The sequence below is a fragment of the Brachypodium distachyon genome, chromosome 4 (assembly GCF_000005505.3).
Source record: "Brachypodium distachyon strain Bd21 chromosome 4, Brachypodium_distachyon_v3.0, whole genome shotgun sequence".
NCBI lineage: Eukaryota > Viridiplantae > Streptophyta > Magnoliopsida > Poales > Poaceae > Brachypodium > Brachypodium distachyon.
In genome coordinates this window covers 28,581,412-28,598,923 of record NC_016134.3, presented here as the reverse complement: position 1 = coordinate 28,598,923, position 17,512 = coordinate 28,581,412, and the positions used below count along the sequence as shown (strand labels likewise).

Below are 17,512 nucleotides of genomic sequence, written 5' to 3'. Positions count from 1 at the left end.
CCGACCTTGCGTAAGATAACCAAAGAATTATTTAGCTCATCCATCATTACACTTTGCGTTAATCAAAGCAGGAATTGGGGGGCTCCACGCTGCCTGTCGATGCCACCTACGTTTCCTCTCATTGAACAACAACGTTACTCTCTCCCACCCATATTACTTGTCTTAAATTAGTACAAATATGGATGTATCTATGTTTAAACAGCATATATAGATACATGTAATATTTCGACAAGTAATTCCGGTCCGAGAGAGTAGCTTTCACATTCTGCTAATAAAACCCGTGACCCGGCGTCGCATTTACGGCGTCAAAAAAAATGGGTTCCACGCACACTGGATTGCAACAAGGGCAGAGGGCAGAGGGCACTGTCAACTCAATCACACGCCATGACCATGAAGATTATATATATACTACTCCTACTTTGAAAGAAAAAAAAATAGCAGGGTTAACATCCCTTCCTTTGGTCCATCCGTCCATGGATAGTCGTCCCGGGCTCACATTTTCTAATCGTATATGCTTTATGTATATTCGCATTTTCTTTTTCTTAATTTTCCAGGCCATATAGCTTTCACACCCTGCTACGTGGTACACACATTAATTTGCCCTCTCTGAGTCTCTGTGTACTAAAAACACCTTGAGAGTGACACAATAGATGGGTGTCGGTAGGACGGCGAAAGTGACGCAATATAGTACTACTCCGATTAAATGTAGGACGAAGATTTTATATTTTTGAAAGGCATAGGACGGAGATTGATTCTCCAATTATGTTCGCGGCATCTCATACTAAAAATACAGAGGGAAATGCTCTCGACTACATCTTAAATATTTTTGCACCTGTAAGTGTTCCCTTGTATACAGACACTTTTGAGCACATGCTATGGCTTATGATTGAGTACACCATTAGTTACATCCGAAAAGCAGTGGAGCACAGGAAGTTATTAACACTTGGAACTCTGCTGATGGCTGTTCACGAGTCACTCAACCTTGATGACTGGCATCAAACAAATTATTTATGCTAGTTTACTCCATCATGGGGATATCAGGAGCTTACATGAATTTAGGGATATTATATCTTGGCAGCAAATGAGCAAGATCGAGTCCCTAATCCTTCTTTCCACTGCTTAAATCTTCTTTCTGGACGTTGTTGCCTGCCAACTCCTTCAGCTGTTCCATCCAAAAATTTAAGCAAATATAAAAAGAGGTGTTAAAATAATAGTAGGCAGGTGCTCTGTTTTTCTTCTACTAAGCATGTAGTTACCCTTGAAAACAAGTACTCCCTCTGTGTCCCATATTAGGTGATTCAAATTTGTCAAAATATGAATGTATGTATGTCTAAAAAATGTCTAGATATATATAATAGAAAGTCACTTAATATGGGACGTACAGCACAAGAAAAATTTAGCCTGCAGATTTTGCTCCTACATACCTGTTGAGTCCGTGTAGCACAAGAAAATTTTACTAATATCAGGAACTATTCATAACTTAATTAGGAAACTGAGAAATTAGTGGAAAGTCACACCGTGAGAATGACACAAGTTTTTAAGCAAACAGCCAAAATGTCGAAATCACACAATTGTAATGGTTGGCCCTGAAGCATTTATTATGTTCTATCATAGATAATGTTCTTTGTTAGACATGCTTATTTGCAAAGAAAAATAAATAAAGAAGAAGTGGCTACCTTTGCTAGAGTCGCCTTATGATATCTGTAGCCCTGAAAAAAAAATGAACAAATTGAGATGACTTAGTGTATATATCTCTCACATGAGCGCTTAATTCACATGCATGGTTTAATGTAAGATTGCACAAGCCTGTACGCACTTTGTCGGTCCCGTAAATGTAGTCACAGTGGGTGAAAACGGGAGCAAAGTTGCTGTGGCTCTGTCCTCCAATGTAGTGATGGTAGTCGTGATGTTCTGCTCCTCCATAGAATGGTATATAATTCTCAAGGTTGAATGGCAGCTTAAACCTGTAGTTTTCAACAATCATTCATGTAAAGCCACACAATAAAATTTTACTCTACACAATCAGATTTTGAAGTGTGAGTGATGTTAATTACCCGCTGTGTATGTTGAGGCTCTCTACCAAACGGGCTACAAACCAGATCCAGAGCGTAGTGACATGGCATGGCACCATGGCCGGTCCTGCTAGGGAGGGGACGGCAAGTATGAGCATCTCAGCCCAGTGTCCATACCAAGCAGCATAGGCCATGGGCGCCGTGAACTCATGGTGAACATGGTGTATCTTCTCGTAGCACCATTTGGTGTGCAACAGCCGGTGGAGCCAGTAGTTCAAGTAATCCTCCACCAGAAAATACACTGTCAATTGGGCCAGTATCTCCCCCATCGACGGGAGCGGCAGTCCCGTTCGAATGTCCATTATCTAGAAAGGAAAAGATGTATATGTGAGTTGAGTTGTTTTGTCTAGGAATTAAGTTTTGTTTATGCACTTGAATAAAATATCATAGCATACATGGGCGTTAATTCCTTTGCAACTTACTCTTGATTAGTGTTTTTACCATGGTCATTGATTGTGATGTCTAATTAATTAATTACATTAGCTAGAATTATTGTTATGCATCACATCACTTGGATGGATAGATGTTCCATGTATCTGCCAATTTTAGCTAGTTAGCTAATGTACTTGTGTAGATAAAAGGCCTAAGTGACATCTCTGAACCTTTATCCAGTGAGGCCCAGACTGCGGTTGCTGAACTGTACTGGGATGGACTTATTCTATAATCTTCTGCGTACAAATAATCACAAGAATAATAGGAAAAAATTGTTAGCCAAATAGTAACATCATAATAAATCACTCCAACAAAAGATTATAATATATATCTTCAGTATATTTGCATGCCCGTTCAATTACGTGTCCATCCAGTGAATTTTCCAATCTATAAACCAATTAAAATTTCCACCTCCTGATTAAAATTAAAATTAACTCACGCAAAGCTTCCAGTACTAATTAATCCACGTGCAATGTCCAACAGCACTCATCCAGTTCCATTTATTTATTACTATTTCCCCTAAAGGAAACAATTATTAACCGTTCATTAATTTTCTTCAAGTTCTACGGAAGCCATGTTTAATTAACAAATTAATTAATCACAAATGGGAAGGAAATCAGAAGAGACAGAGTGCATCAGCAGATAAATTTTAAAAAAAAAGACCTTGGCGGCAGGGTAGGAGATGAGCTGATACGGCCCGATGATGAGCAGGGAGACCTTGACGGCGTCAAGGTAGCACCGGAGGAACGCCGACGGCGGGTGCTGCACCTTGGGCTGCAGCTTGTAGGGCGCGGCGGCCCGCGGCGCCGCCAGGTCGAGGATGGCGAGCGGCAGCGGCGCGAGCGTGTAGACGACCAATGTGATGGCGATGTTGGGCCAGTGGAGGTAGCGGTCCGGCACGGCGGCCGAGTAGCGCAGCCACGCCGCCTCGGCCCACGTCAGGGCCCGGCCCAGCGCCGCCTCCGCCTCCCCCGCCGTCGCGTACGGCAGCATCCCGTATGCCCGGTGTTTGGATCGCCGGTTCGCCGCCGCCGGTGGGTTAATCGGGATATTATCTAGGGCGATCCGCTCTGACCTTTTCCAGGTCCTGGGGATCTTCTCTTTTTTCTGTTGGGAGTAGTTCTGCGGGGAGAGTTCCTCTGATTTGCCAAGTGTGTGTATATATATCAGCTCCACGGGACGTGACGGGGTGAGCGGGGTGGTTGCATGGAGCCCGTATTTATAGTGCCTCGATTCGTGTTCTTGTTGCTCTTCTTTTCTTTGCCCAAATTTAATTAGTAACATAATTAGTTGCGTAACATAATTAATTGCGTGGCTTGAGAGGTTAATTAATTGGCTCGGTTCGAGTTGATCGCCCTGGCTAGGATAAGTACCGGCCGGACGGTTTTTATATACTCCGTATTTTTGTTGTTGTTATAATAAATAGATAATGATAAGGATCGTCATGGGATGTGGCCGTCTTTCTTTAATTAGCTTGTGGGATGATGACCATTTTTACTTTACGTGTCTAACTAGCTAGGATGTATGTTACACATAGAGAGCTTTGCCACATGTTAGCTCTTTTTTTTTTTAGTTTGGCGTCATTCGTAAGGGTGCGTATTGAATGACACATAAAGACATGTGTGTGACATAGATTCCTTGGTGGTCAAAATTGTCTAGATTTTTAGCAACCTCCTAGTGTGTTTTGAGGATGATGTGATCGAGGGAGGTTTGGCACGCGTGGTAACCGGGTCATCACGAAAAAATAAATTATCCAAAATGGATGAATCAGAAGGAAAAGGAATATTCCAGAATGTTTAGTAACTTTTTTTTGGAATATGCCAGTTTTTTCTTTGTTTTTTATTCTTTTCTTCACTTTTTCTGTTTGCTGCCAATTGTGCGAAGCATGCAGCCACTGTCAGTGGCACAGGGATTATGTCTGTATGGTTTTGACACTTACGAAACCAAAAATATCTAATCTGGAGTGTTGATAGACCAAATTTAGGCTTTGGCAATAATTGAGAGAGGAAATTAGACTTTTTCCATTTTTAGTGGCAATGTAGTGATGTTCTAGTGGTAATAAAGGAGCATTACCATCTCTATCACCAAAAACGCCTTTAAGGTCCAATTATACTGCACGCCATAGTAGGTAAACAAATCATCAATTGTTTTTAACCAAATGAGAGACCATTAGGATCTTGGTAAAGTAGAGATATTCTTGCAGCAATCACACAAAAAATCCTTGTTCGGAGCACTGCCATGTGGGTCATGTAGCCCTGTAAAAAAAATGGTTTTACTATAGAGAAATTGACTATTTCTTAGCTAGAGATAAGTCGATATATGTGCAGCCTGTTAGATCTTAATCCAATTACAGCATGTGGGAGATTGGAGAGCACGAATGAAAATCAGATCATAATCGAACAGCATGTGAGAGTATACTTTTTTCCATTTTTAGTGGCAATGTTGTGATGTTCTAGTGGTAATAAAGGAGCGTTGCCTTCTCTATCACCAAAGATGCCTTTAAGGTCCAATTGGCTTATGGCATCCGCAATGGCTGACTCTTAAATGACTCTTCTTAAATGACTCTTATTTAAAATTAGTTGATGTAAGGAAAGAAAAATAGGAGAGATAAGAATTGATTTTTCGTGAAGAGTCAGACTTTTAAGGAAAAAATCAACTAAGAGTTAGCTAAGAGATAGGTATGAGTCAACCTTTTAACCATTGTACAACGTCACATTTAATACTAACAAATCATCCGGAGTCAGTTTAAGGACACAAGCCATTGCACATGTTATTTCATCGTTGACTCTAGATGACGTGGAGAGTCAGTACTGACTCTACTATTGCGGATGTCCTTATACTGCACGCCATAGTTGGTAAACAAATCATCAATTGTTTTCAACCAAACGAGAGACCATTAGGATCTCAGTAAAGTAGAGATATTCCTACAGCAATCACAAAATTTCCCTGTTCAGAGCACTGTTATGTGGGTCTTGTAGCCCCGTAAACAATGGTTTTGCTATAGAAAAATTGACTGTTTCTTAGTTAGAGATAAGTCGATATATGTGCAGTCCATTAGATCTTAATTCAATGACAGCATGTGGAAGATTGAGGAGTGAGGATGAAAATCAGATCTTAATCAAACAGCAATAGTGCGTCAACTAAGATTTATTTTTCTCAAAAATCAAACGAATGAGAAATAATCACAAAAGAGAAAATCAGTAACCAGTATGCATGCTGCTCTCATGTCACCTCAAGATTGTGATGTTCTTTTTACATCGTGAAAAAAGAAGATTGTGATGTTTTTTTACATCATAAAAAAGAAGATTATCATGTTTTTTTTTCTACTTTTGACAGTCTTAAATGTGCTACTGCTTTGCAATGACAAACATATATATACTGTTTTCTTAAATAAAAAAAATATGAGTAATACGTTGCGCACGAGGACGAGCTACCATATCTGAATCCAACTCCATATCTGAATCCAACTCCATATTAGCATTGAATATGTTACTTCCTCCGATCCATATTACTTGTCTCAAATTTGTCCAAATATAAATGTACTTCATATCTATGTTTAAAAGTATTTAAATACATGTAATATTCCGATAAGTCATATGTGTTGGAGGGAGTATCAATATCTGAATCCATGCCCCTGTCTTTCTGGAAAAAAGAATAATTATGGTAGCGAAGCCGTGAACAACTTTCTTTTTTCGAAAAGGGGAGCTTTCCGGCCTCTGCACACAGCCAGCCGTGAACAACTGGCCATAAAATACCCTGAGCGAAGAAGCTCTGGGGGGAGAGCATGTTCTCATCGTCCAACCAGCGGATTTTCTCTCCCTAAAAAAAACAGAGGATTTTCTCTGAAGTTTAAACGCGCAAACGCTGGGAAGAAGAAGAAAGAGATCGAGATGGCATCCGGAATGTCCGAATCATTCTCTTTCGCAAATGTGAGAGCAGACGTCCCCTTCGCTCGATCCAGGGCTCGAGCAACGTCGCCCTCCGTCGATCTCCGGCGACGTAGTTCTGTGTGGCCTAAGCAAAGCCGTGGGGGACACCTGTCCGGCGGCCATTCACCACTGCGCAGATGTCGACGAGGCGCCCGAAGTCGACCGGGGCGGGGACGAGTTGTCGCATGCACGGCCACGTACGATGCATCCGGACACCGACCGGCCTGCTCTTGGTTTCCCGGTAATGGCTAATCCTCTGCTTTCACTTGCTAACAGGCAACACAATCTCAGCAAAAGTAAATTCAGGACGCACTTCTGAACTCGCTCTACCGGTGTACCAATTTTCAGATTTTACTAAATCCTGTCTAAAATGCAGCCGAAAGGTGAAGTCTCTGACAAATTTTAGGGGGAAATGCAGAGGCAAGGAGAAGTTAACCATAATAAAGTACGGTGAGAATATCTTTCTCTTTTCTCCCCCCCAGACCTTTCCTGATGTCTATTGCTGAAAATGCAGGTACCCATCACGCATTGATTTACTCTTGTCATGGACTAAAACAACAGTTTTGCTTCTCAATCACGTACACTTGTCTCACGTCAGACACTGATCTTTTATTTCTTAATTTTCTAAGTAATAATGGGTCGATAGAGTTTGATACTGATCTATCTATCGCCTGCGCGCGCACAAAGTTACAACAGACAGCACGCCGCTCACCCTTCACTGTAGTACACATTGTACCGTATGAGACGTACAGTAGGGAACAAAAACGTCAATTACTTCAGAAGAAGACATATCAACAGCGATCTTTCGTTCCCCGTAATTGCAATATGTACTTCAAAGATATGGTAAAATATGGTAATCATTGAACGAGAACGGGAGTGTCACAAGGAAAGCCATCCATTAAGTGGACCTTGAGAACGCCGGCATGGACCGTTGGATGTGAAATATAAGACCGAGATGAAGCCGCCTGTTCGAGCCACCGTGGCCACATATATATAATAGTTTACATTAGACCGCCTTTTCATCGTGGTGATTTGCTCCCTTTTTTTACAAATTATAAGATGTTCTAATTTTTGCCTCGAGTAAAAATTCGTAAAGTTTGATCAAATTTATATAAACATTTATCAGCATCTACGACACTCAATTTTTTTTTCATGATATATATCTTCATAGTATATTTATTTGATATTCTAGATATTGGTACACATTTTTTTTATAATCTTGATTAAACTTAGGAAATTTGACTTAGGCAAAGTTAGGACATCTTATAATTTGAATATTTGGGTTCACAAATATTTAAAGCAACATTAGGGTGCACGGGCATAGATGATTATGAGACGCGCCACCGTACGTAGCCCCTATCCGAACCTGATAGGACGTTTCGTGATAATAAAACTTGTCGGCTAGTTATGTTGGTTGACGATCAAATCCAAAGATTAGACTCGTGTAACAGTATCTTTACCTCCGGTGAGGCACGTAGCGGGTGCTCGTACACCTGGTCGTCTGATAGGCCTTCATTGGTCGTGAAGGGACCAATGGCGTTGAAGGTGGAGCGTCGTCGAGTCTTTTCTTAACGGATTGAACAAGATCCAATAGCTTCTACTCTCGGAAAGTGGCAAATGAGCTAAAGTGGGACGAAGAATGGTCTTCGGATGGCCTCTTGCGTGTAAGGCGTCACTTGATTGCAAGTGTCTACCTAGTCATTGGCCCTCTATAACCATCGAAGTTCGGGACTTTTCTCTTGTTTCTTCTGTGGTGGTGGTTGTTGTTATTCGTTCACTCTAGTCGATTTTTTTCTTCACAAGATTGTCCGTTTTACATGTTAACCTTGATTTTTTTTTTCTTTCGTGGCTGAGTTTCGGCAACCAATTTATTTATGAATAATATGTTGCTACAAAATTACAATTTCATCACGAACATTTGTAAAGCATTTTTTACATACTTTTTGTACCAATCAAATAAACATTTCCTTTCATGAAAATATATTAAGAAAAAGACATTTTCGGGTGTAGTCAAAATCAACTTTTTTTTCTTCCCAATATAACTTTTAGGCCGACGCCACCTCTTCTCCTCCTCTCGCAGCCACTCGAGCCAGCACCTGGGTACGGCTTGGCCACCCCAAACGCTGCCCGAGAAGCCACAGCCAAAACCCGGGGTCAGGCCTGGTGGTCGCTGTCCCGGCTGTACGTCTCCACGAGCTGCACGAGCCCGAGCTTGTCCTCGAAGCCGCCAGATGGCCTCCGCGTGTCCTGGGCGACAAATGGCTCCGCTGCCCGCAGTCCCCACACTTGCGCACCTGGCGGCCTCCCAGCGATCTTATCAACATCGAATACCCCGGAATTTTGGCCGAATCGGGCCGCGGCATATTCCCGGCCTCTGAGAGACTGAGATCCATCCAAGTCGACCGACAGCCCCGCTTTCGAGGCCGGAAGAGACGATTGGGCTGGGCCCCAGCAGGCCTGGCCTGCTGCCGGCCTGGAGCGGAGCGGCATGCATCGTGGGACTGAGGCGTCAGTACGTGGTACTGGCGTTTGATCGGGATGCGATCCCGGGTTCTCGGTGTGGGTGTGATGACAGGGTATTTTTGCGTTTCCGGTGCGTGGAGTCGCCCTCGCTCGCTCTATCCGTGGTGCGACGGGGGAAAAAACGCATGCGGCCTGCGCGGCCGCCGCGTCGCTCCGTTTTGTTTTTACGTCGCTCTCGACAAACCTTTCGCCATCGCCTTTTTTTTTTTTCACTAACTGGAAGGAAAATGCTCAGATGGCGAATGCCCGGGTTGTTCCATCTTACGTACGGATAATTCAAGCATGCAAACTAAATAAATGGATGAATTACTTGTGTTCATCTTATGTTTAAGCGCCCTTTTTATTTAAGCAACCAGAACGCATGGCTAGCACGTAAAAGTAACAACTGCACGGCAGTACAAAATAATGGATGGGAGATTCTATAGTAGGTTTCAAAGGGACAATTCAAGAAAGCCTGCCTATTGACAGTAAAAGTTAAGGTTCTCGGTAAGAATATATATGTGGGAAAAAAAGCATTATCGAAACGAGAGAGCACAAATTCATCGGCGATTACTACGAAACAGACCACGGGCCGTTGAAGGTGACAACTACTGCAGCAAGTAAAACAGAGCCGTTTGTCGAAACAAAAAATTACTAATGCTTCGTTTGGATGTTGGTATTGGGCTTTTGGAATTGAATTGGAATGTAATACCAAATCAGCTTGGTATTAAAATGGACTATAATTTCAATTTTGCTGTTCGGCCGTATAGAGTATTGCTTGTTGAAATCAGCGGAGGACACAATTTCATTTTCTTGTTTGGATGTAGAAAGCATTGAATCTGCCTTCTTCCTTCCTGCACCTCACGAGCGGCTCCTCCTTGTTTCCAATTTCCCCATGCATCTGACCTCCACAGCAGATTTCCCAGGCCTAGCGAACGACCTCCCAGACGGCGCTGCAGCTCTGGCATGTTCCCCCAATGATTGTCCTCCTCCCAGACCAGACACCGGAGGCTAGCGGTACGCCAGAGCAACAGATCCATGGCGTTCTCCCAACGGCCGACCTTCTCCCCCGGCTGCCGACCTCGTACCCATCGCCAGAGGTGGAGAAGACGGCGGAAAGAAGGAATATGAGATGGCGGCAGCGAGAGGCGTCCAAACTCCGGGAGTGGCGACCGACCTCGTACCCAACGCCGGAGGTGGAGAAGACAAAGAAAGGGATGAACATGATATAGCGGCAGAGATGGTGGCCGAACACCAGCAGGCGGCCAAACTTGGCAGCTCCGTGGTTGGTAAGTGGTGGTGAAGAGGTCGGTCGTGCTCAAGAATTGCAACAAGATATGAGACGAAGCCAATTCAGCCCAATTTGGAGGGGTCGGGCTCGGTTTTAGGGACTGGCTCTCTTAACTACGGTCAATTCCGTGGAATTGCCTTTCAATTCTATCTCCCAATTCATGAAACATCCAAACGGTAGAATTGGGAAAACTCAATTCCAATTCCGAATTCTGGCCTTCAATGCCAACATCCAAACACACTGTAAATGTTTTCAATTTTGGTACCCCCCCCCCCCCCGAAGATTATGCATGTCGATGATCAACGCGATGCTTCAAACAACAACTGAGATCAAGTTTGTTCACTTCTTGGGTCAAGTTTTTCCCATATCGTTCGCAATAAAAGGAAACAACGACATGAAAGAAGAAACCACCATGACAATCACGATGAATCAAAGATCACATATCATACAACCAATGGACCATGAAGGTCACTGGTTCGACGATAGGGACACAAATTATGGGTTAACTTTTGAAAAAGCGTTGTGGTCAATTATTATGCATCCATATATCATCTCCCGCCATCACTTTGTGTCAGAGATGCCGTGTGTAACATGCACTTTGTTCTAGAGTATAAGCATATGTTTTGTTCACGAATATAAATGTACCCTTATATGGGAAAGTAGTGTGATGTTTCTTCTACATAGTATCTCCTAAAGATGCGGTGACTACATTTATGCTCTCTTTTTTGGCTTTGAATATTAGTTTTTTTACATTAGAAACGCTTTAATATTTTTATGGATATCCATGACTTAGATAGATAAAAACACGAGAGAAGAGGACAAAGGGACCGATGTGGTGCTTCATGCATTTCTTGACTACAGTTCTCTTCATCTATTTTTCATGAATTTTCTCTTGGTACTAATTAAAATTCGTTGATATTATCTTATTGCCCCATCGGTTTTCATAGTTTCTCAGTGCACTTTATTTAAGCAACCAAAATTACACGGTTAATAAAAATACCTTACAATAAAAGTATCTGCAACATGTAAACAAGAAAGTAAAGCAAAGAGATATATTTAGGTTTTATAGGGGCAGTTTGGAATACCTTGCCTAGTGACAGTGAAAGTTACATGGTGTTCTTGGAAGATAAATGTGAAGGAAACATGCCAAATGTTACTAGAAGAGTGTAGGAAATCATTATTGGTGTTAGCAAATGGACTATGAGGAACATGACAACTAGAGACTACTGCAATGAGTGAAACAAAGTGGACAATGTTGAAATGGAACCTAAATGTTCCCAATTTTGGTCTTGTTTGAAAGATCATGCCAATGATATATAACAGGATACCGTAAATGAGTCGTGATCTTTTTTAGTCCTTGTCAAGTTTTTATAACATCATAGTCAGTGCAAGAAAATTACCATATGAAACAAAGAAATCGTTATCGTTACAAAATTAAACAATCAAATATCTTATGACTAGGAACACGATGGTCCTCGCTTCAACGATAGGGACTCAAATCATGGGCTAACTTTTTGAAAAACGTTGCTCAATTGTCCTGCATTCTTACTTTGTTCTAGAATATAGGTAAATTATTTTCTTCATGAGTTACATCCCTATGTTTTAGTGAAAATATTGTCATATTTATTCTATTTCTCTCCTAAGATCCGGCTGACTATATATATATGCTTTGAATATTAGTCATCTGAAAGATAATTACTTGGAATTATTTAACTAGCTCAGTTAATTTGTGGTTGCTTGATCAACTATGATATTTGTGACTTATTTTATAGTCTGATATGAAAGGATACACACGAGAGCAAATGAAATTATCTAGCCAAACAATAAGATATAAAAGTAGGTGGAACGGATGGTATCCACCGCAATAAAATCTTAATATTCTTTTAACGTATATCCTTGACTTTGACTGGTAAAAACAACATAGAAAAGGAGAACGGAACCGATGGTGGGACATCGACATTGGTGCTTTAATAATTTCTAGACTGATATCTTATTTATCTATTTTCTTTGGGAACTCATCTCTTTTGTCCCGCAAAATAAAAGGAGAGAATAGGATATAGTTTTGCTCTAATCGCAAAACCTTTTTTCATAATAAAAAGATGTTTTACATTTTAGCAGGAATGCACTATTTCATTAATAGTTTTCATTAGAGAATGGATATGCTTTTCTTTCTAAAATAAAAAAATAGAGAGGTTCATCGGATCCTCCTCGAGAAGGGTCAAGACGGCGAGTAGCAGTGTGTCGATCATGAGCGAAGCACAAAACTAAGTTGAGGTAGTGCGAATTCGTATAGAGGACATATATATCATTCAATGCTTATTTTATGATTGCAAATATGAATTCTAATATGTTTACTTTGTATTTTTTTAATAATTATTACAACGTTTTGTTTTTTAACATTCAATATTTGTATGGGTGGATTTGCTTTATTTTTAGGATCCAATTTGATATTTGAAATGTTTGCAAGCAAGTTATACTATCCTAATCTCATGCAAGTATAAACGGTGTGTAATAATCTTGGTGATATGTATCTTTTATCCAGTTAGATCTTTATAACAATAAATATATAGTTATTTTTGTTTTGTTTCCAGAAGCATCTCCATACTTACATACTTTAAAAAATAGATATTCGGATTTGCTATATATAAGTCGAATGGTTTTTGTTAGAGATAAGTTTATTGTTCTGCCGTTGGATCTAGATTGTTTTTTTATATTCAGAACAAAAGAGAAGGGAGTGGCATTGGTACTATCGACTACTCCCTCCTTTCGCGAAAGAGTGTACGTTTGGGGCTTTCCAAGAAAATTAAGCATTGAGATAGAAAAAAATTCTAGTCTAAAGTGCTTTGGAAAGAGAGAAATACATTATTTTGTGGACAAATTTTGAACCCAAACGTACACTTATTTGTGGACGGAAGGAGTTAGAATTAAACCTTTTGCTTAAAAAATCAGGAGCTTAAGATGTGGACACACATAATAGATATTTGGCATGGTAAATAGATGTTTCTCAACATTGATATTGTTACATTAACAACAGTACAATAAGTATATCACAAACACAAATATGAGGCCTTGCGGTGGAAGATGCTTTTTTTGTCATCGACCTTGCGCGAGTGGTGAGATATCTCCCATCCATAGCGCTTGAGAAGACGACTGGCGGCGAGGAGGGTGAGATTCTTCTTGAGGAATGGTAGCACCGAGACCAGGACTGTGTCCACACAGAGGCCGACCTTGAAGAGGCGGTCAACCCTTTCGACTGCATCCGGGATCAACCCATGTTTAATTTCTCCATCCTCTTCTGGAGAAGTAGGAACAGAGTTGGGGCGTGGCGCATCTCCACGAAGACGAGCCTGACGACCGGGCGAGTGTTGACGTGGGCATCCATGTGAAGCATGGCGTCGTAGAGGCTTTTGATGAAGATTGCGATTGTGGTCTCCCCGCCCGCCACCGCCCCGCCGGCCCCGCCGCCGTCGGCCTCGTCGATGGGGACGAACACCTCGAGGCCTGATATCTTCTCCTTCTTCAACGCCATCGGGAACTCTCTATCTCTACTTCTTTTGTGACTCTTGATGTTGTGAGCGTGAAGAGAATGGGGAGCAACAACGCAGGCCTAGTTTTGTAGGTGCCTTGACTTTTGTGGAATGCACAAAACTGACCTTCCGTGAAATGCACGAAAGTGGTTTTCCATGGACTTTGTTTCGGTGGAAAAGAAAGAAAAACATCTTCACGAATGAAAAACCTGAACCGATTCCATGGTAGTGCAAGCATCCGAAATTCATAACCACTATTTCAAGCTTCTTTGTTAGGCCCAGGTTTAAAATAAATAGATAAGTATTAAAGGACAACTATCTCGTGGTGCTTTAGTTTGTGAAGGTAAATTACCGTGGACCACAAATTATTGTAAACGTATAGAATACTATAATATGCACTACCTACAGGAGCCATGGCTAGTGGTGCTGAAATTTCTCAACAAACTTGGAAATAAACATGCACTTACTTGATTTTTCACCATCAAAGGGCTTTATATATGAGTGCATATACAGCCAAAAATGCACTGTAAAAAATTACAGAAGCTGTTCATGCAAAGCTGAAACAAACTGAACACACCACACCACCGTGGACAAGAGCGGACAGCTCCGCAGCGAGCCCGGCGGCCGAGGTCCTGACTAGAGGCCATCGCACCACTCCTAGCACTGGCAAAGCTCGCCGAACGCACCGTGCGTTCGGCGCCGTAACCGCCCCACACATAGGATCTGACCACACCAAACCAACCCCAGATCTGGCCACACGAGCAGCAGAACAGGACATCATGGCCATGGCCTGCCAGGCCCAGATCGGCCCCGCGCCTGCAGGACCACACTCCTCGTGCTGCCTCGTCCCAGCGGCCTCCTCGCGCTGTCGCGCCCTGCCCCTCGCCCATAGGACAGCCGCCACCTTGCGCCAGGTGCAACACCGAGCGAAAACGAGAGAACTCCACCCCGTCGCCACCATCCCTGGGCCGGCACGTCCTCCGGCGACGGCGATGCGTGGGAGGGAGGGGAGGGGAGCCTAGGGCCGGCGACGGCTAGGGTTTCCCCCGTCGCCAAAGGAGGGTGACATGGGGACTTCCTGCTGTAGGGTGTTCAGATTTTAAGAATTTGTAAATGCAAATGCCGGCACGTCCTCCGCGATGCGTGGGAGGGAAGGGAGGGGAGCCTAGGGCCGGCGACGGCTAGGGTTTCCCCCGTCGCCAAAGGAGGGCGACACGGGGGCTTCCTACTGTAGGGGGTTCAGATTTTTAGAATTTCTAGATGCAAATGATTTTTTTTAGGAACACGGTACAACCGCAGACGCTCAGAACACGCACGTACACTCACCCCTATGAACGCACACACATGCACCCTATCCCAGGCGCCTCGTTATTGACAGGTATATACGTCACCTACCACCGAAAGAATAGCGCCAGTTAAATCCTGGAATAATCCAGAAAATGTGACACCCATGTAAGTCTAGGACTTGAACCTGCGTGGGTTGGTTCCACCACAAGGAACCAGACCACGTGAGGTAGGCTCGGTTCACAAATGCAAATGATTTCTAATGGTGCTTGCTTTCATTACAAAGGAACTGAGCAAAGACTAACGTTGTTTGGTTCATCTTTGTACAATTTATTGTATGGAAGCACATAAGAATAAAAAAATAAACCTATTTGTTCCAATGCAAAGGATTGAGCTGCTTTGAACTAGGTTTTATATTAAATATTGAATTTATCAGGTATTTTTTCGAACTGAGGCCATCCCCATTTCCATTGCCGAGATAATGGAAATACAGAGTTATAAAAAATGCAAACGGCAAAGGAAACACTAGAAGTAGCTAGAACAAAAGCACCTAGAAACACAGACTACACTAGATTCTACCACAAGGTAAGGACCCTAACCACAATCTACTGCCAAAGTACCACATATCATTACAGAAGATCAACTCAAAACACAGAATCGCCAATATCTTCACCTGGAGGCGTCTGGATCTTCATCTCCACCTTGTGCTGAGGCACGGAGTAACTTGAATTCACCAATCAGCATTTCAGAGTAAAAAAAAAACGTAAAGAAAAAAAGAATTGCATAGTAAAATCTCGAGACACAGAACCACCAACAGGCAACAGCTTCACTTGGAGGACTCTAGATCTTCACCTCCACCTTGTTCTAGTTTCGGACTCGCTTGATGTCATCAATCTTCTGATTCTGCTTAGCAAGAAGCTTCACTGCCATCTTGAGCATTGCACTAACTCCATCAATCAACACTTCTTCATCCTCTCCATCATAGAGACATGCCCATAAACGCATCAGAGCACCAGCATGACGTACAGTTTCTACTGGATTTTGAAGCAGCTTGACCTCAAAGCAAGCATTATTACTGGCTTTCCAAATTGCCCAACTTTGCAATACCAAAGACGAATAACTTTTTTCCTTAGGTAGTCATTTCTCAAACCATCTCCAACTCTGTTTTGGTGAGCAATGAGCATCAAAAGCTCCAATTGCTTGAGCAACCATGGCCCAAACAACTTCGGCCACACAACAGGTAAAGATAATATACAGAATCTCTAGATGATCACAGAAGTATCGCCCTTCCATTTTCTACTAAGCCAGTAACCCTTTGTGAATATTGCATTATTCTCAACAGCCACATAAAGATTTTTATTTTAGCAGGGATCTTTCCTTTCCAGATATGTTTGTATGAATGTACACTTTCATTATGAGTCAATGCATTATAGGTGGATTTGACACAGAATTTTTCATTCTTACCCAATTTCTAGCCAATCGAGTCATTTTCCTCCACCAGATTGACTTTTATAAACCAGTTAAGATGCTTGTACAGTCCTTATTTAGTTCCTCATTAACCATCTACTGGTGGTAATGTCGTACGGTGTTTTTAGTGTTTTTGCTGCCGGGGAGAAGCAACAACAAAGCTAAATAACATAGTTGCTCAACTATTCCGCATCCTTACGTTTGTTCCAAAATGTTGGTATATATTTTTTTGTAAGCCATATCAGTACAAGAGTGATGGGAACATATGGGTATAGCTTCCTTTCCACCCCTTCATCGTTGCCCCCACTATAAATTTTATCTGCTGTTTTTTTTTAGGTGAAAGACTGTAAGCAAAAATGCGTACAGTCATATATTAATAATAAAAGAACTGTACAGAAAAAAAGATTACAAGATTATCTAAAATGTGCCAGCCAGGTGACAAAAGCAGCAGATTCTTTTCTTTTTGCCTTATGAAAAACAAGATTAAGTTCTTCTTTAAAAATCTGTCTGCATCTTAGAGACTGGGAGTCTTCATGTTGAAAATAAAATCATTTCTGATCCTCCAAATTTTATCTGCTGTTCATTTGGAGACATCTGATTTTTTGGATGGTAGGTATGTTGCACCTGAATATGCGAATAGTGGCATGCTGAATGAAAAGAGTTGTGTTGTTGGAACGTGTGACAGCTAGGGATCCAGTTGATTCCAGTAAACCTGCAGATGGGGTACAGCTTAGAACTTTTCCCATTTCAAGTAATTTGGTCAAATCGGCCTTTGTATTAGTTCTTACACCTCTTTTCTCTGTTGCCTCAGGCGAATCTTGTAGAGTGGCTTAAGATGATGGTTAGCAATAAGAGGTCAGAGGAAGCATATCACGAAGTACTTTTCTAATCCATATTCTCTGTTCTTGTGCTTCCTAATTGGCACAAATTAGTTTCATTCTTGGAGCTTTTAACTTTCATATCATTACATAAATAACTACATGTTTTTTTTTGGTAAAGGAAGGACCT

General features: G+C 41.9%; 1 protein-coding gene and 1 long non-coding RNA gene across 3 annotated transcripts; one reads left to right on the top strand and one right to left on the bottom strand.

Annotated features, from left to right (window-relative positions):
- Positions 1-748: 748 nt before the first annotated feature.
- On the bottom strand, positions 749-3,716 carry LOC100830254 (methylsterol monooxygenase 1-2). The gene is made up of 5 exons (XM_003577718.4): positions 3,168-3,716; positions 2,055-2,377; positions 1,817-1,964; positions 1,677-1,709; positions 749-1,162 (listed from the first exon to the last, which is right to left on the bottom strand). The coding sequence occupies exons 1-5, from the start codon at positions 3,495-3,497 to the stop codon at positions 1,100-1,102; spliced, it is 897 nt and encodes a 298-aa protein (XP_003577766.1). The 5' UTR covers positions 3,498-3,716; the 3' UTR covers positions 749-1,099.
- A 2,394-nt stretch (positions 3,717-6,110) lies between these two features.
- Positions 6,111-7,088, top strand: LOC112272444. 2 transcript variants are annotated; one of them, XR_002966229.1, is made up of 3 exons: positions 6,111-6,674; positions 6,782-6,878; positions 6,948-7,088. It is a non-coding gene; the product is annotated as an uncharacterized LOC112272444 (long non-coding RNA). The 2 variants fall into 2 exon arrangements; XR_002966228.1 differs by having other exon boundaries at positions 6,782-7,088.
- The last annotated feature ends 10,424 nt before the right edge of the window (positions 7,089-17,512 follow it).